We start from the raw sequence: 12,459 nt of genomic DNA, 5'->3' as shown, positions 1-12,459 counted from the left end.
GACAGATGTCCACCACTCTCCCCGCCAAGTGGCAGGCCTCTAAAATGAAGCAAACTTTCCTTTCCACCAACCTGGCCTGCTCATTGGCTTTTGAGCAGCAAGGAGCCAGACCCCCCATGCATACCTTTTGGTAACATTCATAGCTTTACACTTAACATACGGTATGGGGGCAGGAAGACACACATTCTTGCTTGGGGTAAGTGGGGCAACACAAAAATATCTCCCAGTCAGTCGCCATCAGTCTCAGGATTTCTTTCATTTTGGGCTTGTAGCAGCCCTGTCTCTGTTCCTCCGACCTCTTCCTTATAGGAGGGAATTGGATTTCTCCCCAGGCCCTTTCCTTGAGACTGGCTTTTTGGGCTTTGCTTGGCTGCTTTGCGGTTTCAATTGAGCAAACAAAACACATTTTTCCCACTTGTTTCCCCAGGAGTGAGCCATTGCTCCTAATTAGTCCTTCTCCAGCCTAGGGCCCCGCCCTCCCTTCCATAGCACAACCTACAATTGGACTCATCTGGAGGTTTATTGATGGACGTGCAGAAGCATCTTGTTATAAACACCATCTTACCTCTCCCAGGGTCATTTGGGCCACAATAGGAAAACTGCCCTATAGAAGTTTGTAACAAGTGCACTGAAGACCACCCTGTTCGGGCTAGGTGTTAGGGTCCCCAAAAGTTCTCTCCTAAGGAACTGGCTACAGGAGCCTGTATGTGGTACTCATCGGCATTCTCTTGTTCCCAGAGACTGTGGCTCAAGGCGGCTCTCATGGGTATATTCGAAATGACGGGGGATGACGCTGGCGAGGATGTGTTGTCCTTGCAGTTGAAAGTCTCTATTTCAGTGGCACTGTTGGTGTTTCTGGAGTAGCCCAGGAATATTGAAAGCAACAGAAGAAAAAGAAAGCATTGGTAAGAATCGAATTTTAAAACTGTTAATTATGTTTTTTCCAGCACAGATACCTTCAACCCAGATCTGGGTTGAAGTGAAAAGACACCAAAAAGAAAGTTAAAAATAACAAACAGAATTCAGAGAGAAGCATGATGAATTTTTTTTCCAATGAAAATAATTTTAGGGTTATTTAGCCACAGACAGGTAATATGGACTAATAATCTAAAAATGTCTTTGCCACGAAACACCTAGAACTGCTAGATAAAATATAATCCACATAATTTTAAATGTATCATTACATGTATGAAAACTAAAGTAAAAATCCCTGGGACCAAAAATTAAAGATCAGTGAGGTATGAGTTAAAGCTGGGCCGCCTGAGGGACCGGCCAGTCTTGGTGACCCAGGCCCTGGGCTTATTATGCATTTGTTTTGGCTCTGCTGAGTCTTTGTTGCTGTGCAGGCTTCTCTAGTTGTGGGGAGTGGGGCTACTCTCTAGCTGAGCATGCCTGGCTTTCTCATTGTAGTGGCTCCTCTTGTTGCAGAGCACAGGCTCTAGTGTGCATGGATTTGGTTGCTCTGTGGCATGTGGAATCCTCCTGGACCAGGGATTGAACTCATGTCCCCTGCATTGGAGGTGGATTCTTAACCAGTGGATCAAGGGAAGTCCAGGCCTTGGGTATTTATGGCCATGTGGGCCAGGAGGTTAAGTATTAGGACCCAGCTCCTGGGACATTAACTTGAGAGAGTTAATTCTTAGATAGGTTGATAAGAAGTCTGAAGCCCTCAAGGAGGAGAAGGGAACAAACTTTTTTTTCTATATTGCTTTATCTTAGTCACATGAGACATTTTTTTTTAAACTGTGAGTTCTAATGGAAACAATCTATTTCTTGTAAGACTAACTTTCTTTAAACCCAGAGCTAATGATTACACAAAACAACACATCTTTCTGAGGGGTATGTTTTTCCTTAAGCTCTGTACTAATGATTATGTAACAACAATGTATCTTGCTTGAGGACATGTTTCTCTTTCTTAACAGGAACCTTCTGTCTAATCTTGTTATCTTATGTTGTGGGAGTAGGTCTGGTAAAACTTTCCTATTGTTAGGAAACATTGTTCCTATGTTGTGGTAAGACCTACTCTTAGTGAAAGAAAGTGAAGTTGCTCAGTCCGACTCTTTGGGACCCCAGAGACTGTAGCCCACCAGGCTCCTCCATCCATGGAATTTTCCAGACAAGAGTACTGGAGTGGGTTGCCATTTCTTTCCCCAGGGGATCTTCCTGACCCAGGGATCGAACCAGGGTCTCCCGCATTGCAGGCAGACACTTTACTATCTGAGCCACCAGGGAAGCCCAAAGGGAAAAGTGAAATTGTTAATCACTCATTCATGTCTGACTGTTTGTGACCCCATGGACTTTAGCCCCCCAGGTTCCTCTGTCCATGGGGTTTCTCCAGGAAAGAAAACTGGAGTGGGTTGCCATGCCCTTCTCCAGGGGCTCTTCCCTTTTGGTTACTAACCAACTGAAAAAGTATATAAAGCCTTGATAAGACTAGTGAGTGGGGCACTCTCCATCCTCCTTCTGATGTCTATATCAGAAGCTTTCTCTGTCCCTTTTCCACTGTAATAAAACTTCTGCCACATGAAGCTCTGAGTGCCTGAAGCCTTGGCCCTGGTTCTTAAGCTAAATTCTCTTCTTCGGAGGTCACGAATACAATACCGGTCAAGATATTTGCATAAGTCCAGGACTTTCAAAGCCACCTTCTTGACAAAAGGGGATACCAAGGACTTCCCTGGTGATCCAGTGGTTAAGAATACACCTGCTGATGCAGGGGACACAGGTTCAATCCCTGGTCTGGGAAGATTCCACATGCTACTAAGCCTGTGCTCCATGGCAAAATAAGCCATCACAATGAAAAGCTCCTGCACTACAGTTAGAGAGTAGGCCCTACTCTCTGCAACTAGAGAAAGCTTGGGTGTGTAGCAGTGAAGACCCTGTGCAGTCAAAAATTAATTAATTAATTTAAAGGGGCAGGGGAATACCAGAAAGAAATCCATCCAGTGTCAAAGCCAACAGGGATTCTGGGTCAACTATACCAACTTGGATCAAAACAAAAGTCTCTGTTAAAAATCCTTATCCTAGGGACTGTCCCAATACTGGTTTGAGCTCTGAAATGATACAGGGTCCAATAACTTCCAAGCTGATAAACTAATATAAAAAATTTCTCCTGAGCCATTAATCTCTCTGAGGCATCTAACAGAAGCAAACTTACAAGGGTTCTATGGGGTCAAACCCTGCCCCTCCAATTTAGGCCAACATGAATCCCACAGATATAGGCCTGTTTGAGAAAAGCTCAGATAAAATATTACAGCTACAGGTAGCCCCAAGGCCCAGAGGGTCAGTATCTATGTGAGAGACAGGCATCTGACGTGCCTGTAAACAGGAGGGCTTCTACATTGCCTGCAGCTTCTCAGGAGAAAGTGCAACCAGCCAATTTGGAAAGAAGGAAACTGGGGAAGTAAGTGCAAGGGGTCTGTGGCACAGTCTGAAGAGGCTGTTGAAGTACGTGCCTTAAGAACTCTCAAAACCACCAGAACGCTCTCCCTTGCAGGACATGGACTCCAGAAATGGAATCCAAATTGAGTAGGACAGGAACAATAGAAGGAAAGGAAAGAGAAAAATCAGCTAAAAATAGGAACACAGCATGGGAATCCTAAAAACCTTAAGTCTGTAAACACTTCACAAAAGCAATACAAGAGGGCGCTCTGAGCCCAAACCAGACAGCTATCTTGACCAACCCCTCACTCCAAAAGGTTTAGGAAAACCGTTTTGCATAAAAACAAGCATCAGAAATGGATCATAATCCAAGATTATACAAAATTATCTCAGGAAGAAAGAGGCTATGAAGCATCTTAACTCCTTACAGACAACGAATGCACGCTAAAAAGATGTGCCTGCTAAACAAATGAAAACTGCAACCCAGCATTTCAAAATGAGCTCACAATGAAGACAATGACAGAGCATATATGAAAGAGCCAAGTCAGCCAGAAGTTAAAGATTTATAAATGCGGTGGCAAAATTGAGAAAAGGATTAGACATTTCTAAAGAAACAAAAATTACTTCCAAAATGAAGGAACACGAAAATGAACAAAGCAGCTAATGCCTTAAGAGAAAGAGGAGAGCAAAAGTCCTCTCCTTGAGTTTCAGAAATAAGAAAGTGGCAGGCAATTAGATAGCAAAGATGATCCAACCCACATATAGTGAGCACACCTTAAGAGGAAATTTTAATATTATAATTCAAGAAAACAATCTTGAAGTCAGAAAAAAAAAAAAAGACTGCTGAGTACATATAAAGGTGTATCATTACCTGGGAGCTGGTGAAGGACAGAGAGGTGTGGTGTGCTGCAGTCCATGGCGGGGGCGCGGAGAGTGGGACACAACTGAGCAGCTGAACAACAACAAATGGCCTGGGAGAACTGGCCTGGTGTGACCAGCACTGGGACCCCAGAGCGAGGCTGTGGGAGCACTGAGACAGAGGATGTGTGGCAAGTCCTTTGTACAGAGCTGCTGCCTCGTCCCACCCCGGCTGAAGGAGAGAGGCTTCCTGCAACCACCCAGAGCCCTTGAGCCGTGGTCCCCAGGGTCTGGGAAATTCAGTAGTTGGGGGCACAATTCCTGCCCAGGGAGCACCGAGGGTGGGACAAATGGGAGAGTGGGTTTCTTTGATGATGGAGTGATGAGGATCTGTGTGCATCTGTGTCCAGGAGGCACAGTCCTCCGTCCAGTGGCCAGTCATTTTCCTGAGGATCAGATGTGAACTGTACCAGGGAGAGAGCCAGCCTAGAGCCACTGTGAACCCTGCCTGACTCCCTTAAAGGGGAGGGGACACTGACAGCTAGTGCCTGGAGGGCACGGATGCCTGCAGATCCAGGGCCTGGAGGGGGAGGAGGGGGGCTTGCCTTGGGGTGAGGGGTGTTAAGTGTATGGTGCATGTTAAGTTGCTTCAGTCTGTCTGACTCTTTGCGATCCTATGGACTGTAGACTGCCAGGCTTCTCTGTCTATGGGGATTCTCCAGGCAAGAATACTGGAGTGGGTTGCCATGCCCTCCTCCGGGGGATCTTCCCAACCCAGGGATGGAACCTGTGTCTCCTGCATCACAGGTGGATTCTTTACCTCTGAGCCACTGGGGAAGCCTGAGGGGTGATAAGTAGGGGATTTCAAATTACCCAAGGAAGCTCCTAAGAGAAAAAGTCAGTTTCAAAATCAAGAACCAAGGGGCTTCCCCTGTGGTCCAGTGATTAAGACTCTACCTTCTAATGTAGGGGATGCAGTTTTGATCCCTGGTCAGGGAACTAAGATGCCTCAAGGCCAAAAAGCCAGAGCATAAACAACAGATGCAATATTGTAACAAATTCAATAAAGACCTTAAAAATAGTCTACATCAAAAAAAAAAAAACAAAAAAAACGTAGGGACTGACTTCCCTGGTGGTACAGTGGATAAAATTCCTGGTCCGGGAAGATTCCACATGGCATGGAGCAACTAAGCCCATGAACCGCAACTACTGGAGCCCATGCACCTAGAGGCCATGCTTCACAACGAGAAGCCACCACAATGAGAAGCCTGAGCACGACAACTAGAGAAAGCCACTGTGCAACAACAAAGACTCAGCACAAACAAAAGTAAATAAATAAAAATTATATTTTAGAAAAATCTTCAAAAATAAAATCAAATCAGAGACCTGAAGGAAAGGAGTGACAACCCAGTCCCCACAAAGAAGGGCCATCCTAATATAAGGCCATGCTGACTGCAGGGGGGTGATGTGGCCACTTCAGAATTTTGATAATTTTCAGGCACTGGATGTTTTAATTCCAGAATTGAGGCTGCTTTTGCAGTTTAAAGGGACCAAAGGGCCTTTTTATATTCTAAGAAGGAGCCCATATATGCTTAGGGGGCCTGCCCAGAGACCAGCTTTTACTCAGGAGCAAGAGGAAGACTTCTCCCACTGAAAAAAAAATTATAAAAGGAAGAACAAATTTTTGCATTTTGATGATGCCCTCCAAGTTGTACTTGTTCAATGTATTGACTGCATGATCTTGTGTTGGTTTTTCTATCACTTGTTACAGAAAGAATCTAACACAGTGACTTAGTAGATAGTAAAGCTTTGGAGCCAGCAGTAGTCTCCTCTATGGGTTAATGTCTATTCTGCCCATTTTACAGAATAGATAAGTGAGGCAAAGAGGCCTCAGGATTGTCTTACCCAAGGGACCCTTGCGAGCTGGGACTGTCAACATCTAACTCCATGAGTCTGCAATTATCACCCTTGTTTGAATTAACCTATTCATCCTCACTCCTTTTAGGAGTGAACATATGTTCATAGGATGTTCATATGAACATCTTCCATGTGAAAACACTGGGGTTTGCCTAGGGAATATTTAGATCAAGCAGCCACAGAGCCTGTTTCCAAGAACAGGCTTATAATAAAATGAAGCGGAAACATTACATGTAGAAGTCTAAAGTGAAGAGAAGGAACTGAGATGGGTAGGCAGAGGGTGTCACTGACTCTCCACCCCACCATGACTCTAGGCTGTGGGAAAGGGAAGCCAGGGCAGCCTGCATGGAGGACCCACCTGTGCACTGTGAGCTGGGAAGTTCCTGAGAGGTTCAAGAAACGGTCACTGTTCTGCTCGGCGGCCAACAGCATGGAGCTCTCACTGGGCCGGGAGGATGACGGCAGGCTGCTTTCAGACTGGATGGAGAAATTGACAGTCAGATGACAGGGTCTGATCTCCAATTGCTCTTGGCCTCCTCAGGCCAGGACCTTGAAGAAATTCACTTGTGTCTTCCAGCCTAGTCCCGGGAACTGTTCCTTAAATGTTAAGCCCTGGAATCATCAGACCCAAAGCAGGGCCCCTAGCAGGATCTCCTCTCCCTAATGGACTGCTTTGGCTACTCTGCCTAGAGCCAAGGTCTGATCCTTATGAACGGGAGCAGCAGAGCTGTAAGGGCTGACTTCGAAGTCAGTGACCAAGTACCTAAAGCATATCACTTAAATGCGATGAAGCAAGTGTTTAGATATTGAAATCTGGAGTTTTAAGGCTATCTAATCTATCATGCTTTTCCTTCTTATGCTTCTACCCTAAGCGGGTACTGGGAAAGCCTTCTGTATGTCAAAAGAAAAAGGGGGAAAAAAAACCCTTAAATAAACTAAAAGGGAAAACCAAATCCTTAGAACAAATATTTGCAAAAACCCATGATTAAAGGCTTAAAGTTCCTGACATATAAAAAGCTCTGTTTTATAAATCAACTTAGAAAAATGCAAAGTTGCCAACAGAAAAATGGCTAAAGAACGCAAAAGATAGTGCAAAAAAAAAAAAAAAGTCGGCGTTCAAATTCATTGACAATCAAAGAGCTGCCACTTTTTTTTTAACCTGTCATATTAGACAAGGAAAATTTACACTTCTCAATTGTGATAAGGATACAGTGACACAGTCACTCATATTATTAGAGAGAGTATAATTTGGTATGAATTTCCTGGAAATTCTCTGACAATATGTATTGAGAGCCTTAAAAACATTCATACCCTTTGAATTCTGCTTCTAAATCTATTCTGGGAAAGCCATCAGAAATGTGGACAATACATATATGCTTGTTTTAGCATCAGTTACAATAATGAAAAGTTAGGAATTACTCTGAATGTCTGATATATTAGAGGAATGGTGAAGTAAATTTTAACTCATTCATACAACTGAATAGCATGAAATTATCAAAATGATGTGTACAAAGGGCTTTTGAAAGAAATGGGAAATGCTTATGATATATGATATAATCTAAACTGGAAAAAAAAGCAAAATTGAGAAATATATTTATATATATAATGTCCTCAAGGATATAAATTAAAAATTAAGATGAAAGACTAGAAGAATATATGCCAAAATGTTCCAAATGATTGCTTAGGGCTAGAGAGGAGTGGGGGTGATTTTTCTGTAATTTTCTGATTTTTCTTCAGTGAACATTATTCCTTTATAACAGAGGAAAAAAAAAAAAAACCCAGAAAACAATTTTTAAGTGAGTTCAGTACTTTATCGCTTTTTAGGAAAACAAAATTACTTTTTAATGTCTGTAGACCTCAGTGTGGTGTGCGCATATCACTGACTTGAAAAAGAAGGCTGCTGACCCCCACACAGTGCTAGACTCTAACATCCATCCATTCTCCAGAGACGGTATATCTCCAATTCCCAGCTGACCCTATGGATCTTGGCAGGATCTTGGTGAAACTTACTGTTTCTGCTGAGCGGCAGGGCAACTTGGGCACTAGGCAGTGAGAGATTCGGATTCTTGGATCTTTGGTGGTGATGGACAGACCTCTCTGCAGAATGTTCACCAAACGGGTCCAGAACTGAAACACGGTCTCTGGGTATTTTTCGTGGAGCCTCAGGTAGTAGATCTTTTCAGTCACTGTCCTAACCCTTAGGATGCGTTGGAGCCGGTCATAGATTCGCAGTTCCACGTACTTCAGGGGCAGAATCCTGGGCACAATCAGGAAATTCCCATGACAGAGGCCCCAGTGGTTTTAATGAACCTTGCTGGGCTAACCCCATTAGACTCCTGCCTCTGTTTGGGGGATGCCAGAGAGCGAAAGCTTGTGGTCTGAGGGTGGAAATGATCACTAAAACCTATTCTCTGATTTCTAGAGCCTTGGTTATTAAAGAATCTGCTCAAACCAATAACAATGGCTGATGGCTGATGTATACAATCTCATTTAACCCTCACAACAACCCCTTGATGAAGGAACGATAAGTAGTATTAATTCCCTGTTACAGAATTTGAAACTGTGGCTCAGAGAAGCTAAGTGATTTGCCCAAGCTTAGATCTTCTTAAGTAGGAACGGGAACTAAGGTTTTCTGACTCCATCTCCAGGTCTCCTTCTCCCTAGATCCTGAGTAACTGTGCTGAAAGGATAAGGAGAAGGATGGAGGTCTGGTATTTTACATCCAGTATTTTTTTTCAATTTCAATATCTCATAATCCTATTTGACTTTCATATCGCTCACCTTTCTTTTGAAAATCTCCAAGTCTATATTGACAAAACAAAAAATAAGCAAAAGGAAGCCAAGATTCTCAAAAACTAGGAAGAGAACAGGGAGTGGTGCTCTACCCCAGCACCAAGTACAGCACTTGGTACATACAGACACTAAATAAATATTTGTTAAATGAACGAAGGAAGTCTACGCAGTTTATAAGCTAAAGAACACTGTCCTTTCTTCTTGTCTAGAGACCAGTGGCAAAACAATTCAGTTGTTCACCCAGTCCCTTCCAGCACCTCCCTCAAATCTTCCTTTACCTGCTGAGGGTGATGACTGGGGCACTCCCAGGTGTGCTCCAGGTGGAAAACTGACCCTGGGGCCAGGTGACGTTGGCCATCAGGAGGATGTTGGGGAGTGGCAAGGAGGGTACGGACGAGGTCACCCCAAGGATCACAGTGGTTGGCCCTTCACAGTCATCCATCCAGTTCCCAGGCTTAGTGACCTGGAAGTTAGACCCAGGCACATGGAGTCAGAGAGAAACAGAAGACAGGGGTGGAAGATTGCAGGTGCTAAAATGGCACTTCAACTTGGCAACAGGCTTGGAGCACCTGTGTTCTCGCACACTGGGCTGGGTCATGACCTGCCATCCATCCTTCCCGTGGGCCCCAAAGAGACTTTAGGTCATTGACAACAGGAAATCGGTCACCCTCCTTCGTGTCCTTTGCATGACTAACTTTAAAAGGATGTGCTGGTAAGACAAAGCTGATCACCATTTCATTTCTCCGTCCTTGGGCAGAAGAAGGCACACAGGTTTCTAATGATCTGGAAGGGGGATTATGCAAAGAAAGTTCCAGAAGGGGAGGGGAATGAGGAAAAAAGCTGTTGAATGGGGAAGATCCAGGCAGCCCAACTTGAGAGAGGTTTGGGGAGCTTCCCTCAGGATGATGGTCAGTCTGGCTTGCTGCTGGGTCCTGAGAGGAATAAGGACCTGTTCTCTTGCAGCACTCAGGGCTGTGGAAGGACAGAAAGATGGCAGCCTGGCACTTGGGTGCAGCCTCAGCTGAGACACCCCCATACCTCACTGTCCAGGACAGGCAGATAAGCACCATCACTGTAGCGTCCAAGGAACCATGGGGATCAGGATCTAAGGGGGTGACCCCTATGTTCCCAAGACCAGAGGGCCTTATCCCAACGTCCCAGACTCTGTAAGACCATCTAGGCCATTCACAGCCTGTGAAGGATCTGGGCAACAGGGGAGAGCCCCAGCAATGCCTGAATTGTAGGTTTCCACAAGCCTAGTAGATGGTACTCTGAGAAAAGTGAATTTTGATTTTGAGAAGAAATAAGAGGAACATTTCTTGAAGTCCATGTTGTGGAATGAAATTCATATGTTCTACAAAACAGAGGGCCCCACACACAGAGTGATACATTAATGTTTGCGGGGGATGTTTCTTGGCAAGTGACGGTAGTACTGGTGATGCTGAGGAGAGGGGAAGGAGGGAGCAGCATAACTCTGGGCTGGATCATTTCAAGGCAGCTTTTAGCTCTGAAGAGCTAGCTTAAGCAGGCAGGCTTTTCCCCTCCCTGGCACAGTCTGAGTCTCCTGGGGCAGCTCAGGGATGGGGAAGACCCCGAGCTATGAACCAGCTCTCTGAGACCTGGGGGACCTCATCAGAGAGAGGCTCCCTACTCTGTGAAACGGTCTCCAAATTAAGTTCAACACCCACCTCCGATTATTTCCACCCTCTCTCCCAGGGTTCCTCATCACTTTTCAACTCCACCAAATAGATTCCTGACTGCAGACCCTCCCTGTGCATTCCAGCCTCCTGGCTTCACCCAAGAGCTTGAAAACCTTTCCCTCTTCCTGAAAGGTTTTCTCTGCCAACTCTTCCACTTACCAAAGTCTTAGGAACACCTCAAAGATGTGCTTTCCCAGAATACGGGGAAAGCTTCCACAACCGCCCATGTCGAGCGTTTGCTCTGCTCATGCTATAGGGCTCAGCGGGTCCAAATCCTCTGACATAGAGCTTTCTTAACAACTACCATTTCACATTATGTCCGTTGAACCTCCAAAGTCACAAGCTTCTTGGCCAGGGGCACTATCTCATCTCTCTTTGCATCTCCTGCCCCTCACACAGCTTGTTGACAAACTGGTGATGCTATACCTGCTACGGAGCACAGCGGGGTCACCAGCCAGACCACTGGAGGAAAGTGGGGGAGCACCAATTGAAATGACCATCCCGTGCTCTTGGTGGCTCTATGCTTCTCAGGCCACACTCACTCGCTTGAGTGGGTCATATTACTACTCTTCTGGGGATCAGTAGAATCTGGGAAAGGCTAATTTATCCAGGACCTTGCTCTCACACAAGGGTGTTTTTAAGACATCCTAGAAAGAAGGAATTTGGGTTTCAGAGCAGAGATTCTGACAGCCGCCTTCACCCTCTTTAACCAGTCGGTATACACTGGCGGCCCCAGAAGGTGCCTGTGGATCTCCACCTCACCCCTGGAAAACGGGTCCTGCTATCTCCTTCTGCAGGTATAACTCTATTTCCCAAAAGCATCTGACCTGCAGGGAGGCCTGTGATCTGTAGGCACAAACCGAGGTGAACTTGGGATCTAGACACTCCTGTTTTCTCTGGCTCTACCTGCTTCCCTGCTACTTCCTCCTCCCCACAGCTTTCAAAGGCTGTGGCATTTGGGGGCCAAACCCTGGGAATAGGCTTTGGGGTACAGGGGTCGGGGTTGGGGGGAGAGGTTAGGAGAGGGGCCCTGAGCGCACAAGGGTACCTGGATAAAGATGCTTTCAAACACCACTGAGTCAGAGAACAAGTTGAATTCTGGAGAATGAATCAGTTGACAAAGGAGGCCATCTTCCACCCCAAGTTCCACTCCAGGGCCTGGTTCCCTGACCTCAGGTGGGAGGCCCGGAATTTTACTCATTGGTTCTTGGGAAGAATGGGCTGGGGAACATCTCTGGGGCTCCACGCAGACCCAGCCCAACTCCAAGGTGATGTTGTGACCTCTTCTCCCCCCACCTCCACAGTGCCACCCCTCCTGATGTAGGGCTGTCCCCCAGGCTGGGGGGTGGGGGACGCTGCAGGCTCACAATGGCAGGAATGACATCAAGGAATGTGATGGGTAACAACAGGAAAGGATGGCAGACAAGAGGCGAGGAAGGATTGGCAGTGAGCAGGGCGTGTCTCTCCCCTTTCCTACTCACTACAGACCAGCAGTAACGCAGCCTCCTCCATTCTTCACTCAGTCTCCTCACACACACACAAGGAAAATGAGTCTCCCAAGGCTGTGGCCTGATTGTGAGCTGCCAGAGTAGCAAGGGAGTCTCTCTGAAGCTTCTCACAAAAACTTTCTCTCTATGCATGACCTGTTCACCCAAATGCCAGGCCTTCACCAGGCCAGGGGAGGTCAGGATGGGGGCCACAATTCAACCCAATCTTTCCTCCCCATCTCATGAGATGAAAAAAAAAAAAAATGTTTTTTTTAACATGAGGTTATTGACAAAGCAAAGAGGTTTATTTATTTGGAAGCTGTGAG

General features: G+C 45.7%; 1 protein-coding gene across 1 annotated transcript; it reads right to left on the bottom strand.

Moving 5' to 3' along the window:
* Positions 1-501: 501 nt before the first annotated feature.
* Positions 502-11,937, bottom strand: GARIN1A (golgi associated RAB2 interactor 1A). Its single transcript, NM_001046467.3, has 5 exons — positions 11,695-11,937; positions 9,225-9,409; positions 8,164-8,410; positions 6,512-6,630; positions 502-855 (listed from the first exon to the last, which is right to left on the bottom strand). The coding sequence occupies exons 1-5, from the start codon at positions 11,845-11,847 to the stop codon at positions 657-659; spliced, it is 903 nt and encodes a 300-aa protein (NP_001039932.2). The 5' UTR covers positions 11,848-11,937; the 3' UTR covers positions 502-656.
* Positions 11,938-12,459: the final 522 nt, after the last annotated feature.

This window comes from Bos taurus, chromosome 4, assembly GCF_002263795.3.
Source record: "Bos taurus isolate L1 Dominette 01449 registration number 42190680 breed Hereford chromosome 4, ARS-UCD2.0, whole genome shotgun sequence".
NCBI lineage: Eukaryota > Metazoa > Chordata > Mammalia > Artiodactyla > Bovidae > Bos > Bos taurus.
This window is presented reverse-complemented; position numbering and strand designations above follow the sequence as displayed.

Coding starts and splice junctions, on each gene's coding strand:
- GARIN1A (NM_001046467.3), bottom strand. CDS start 11,847: ATGAGTAAAATTCCGGGCCTCCCACCTGAGGTCAGGGAACCAGGCCCT. Junction 9,410..11,694: donor TTGAAAGCATCTTTATCCAG/GTACCCTTGTGC, acceptor TCTAACTTCCAG/GTCACTAAGCCTGGGAACTG. Junction 856..6,511: donor TCCCAGCTCACAGTGCACAG/GTGGGTCCTCCA, acceptor GGGCTACTCCAG/AAACACCAACAGTGCCACTG.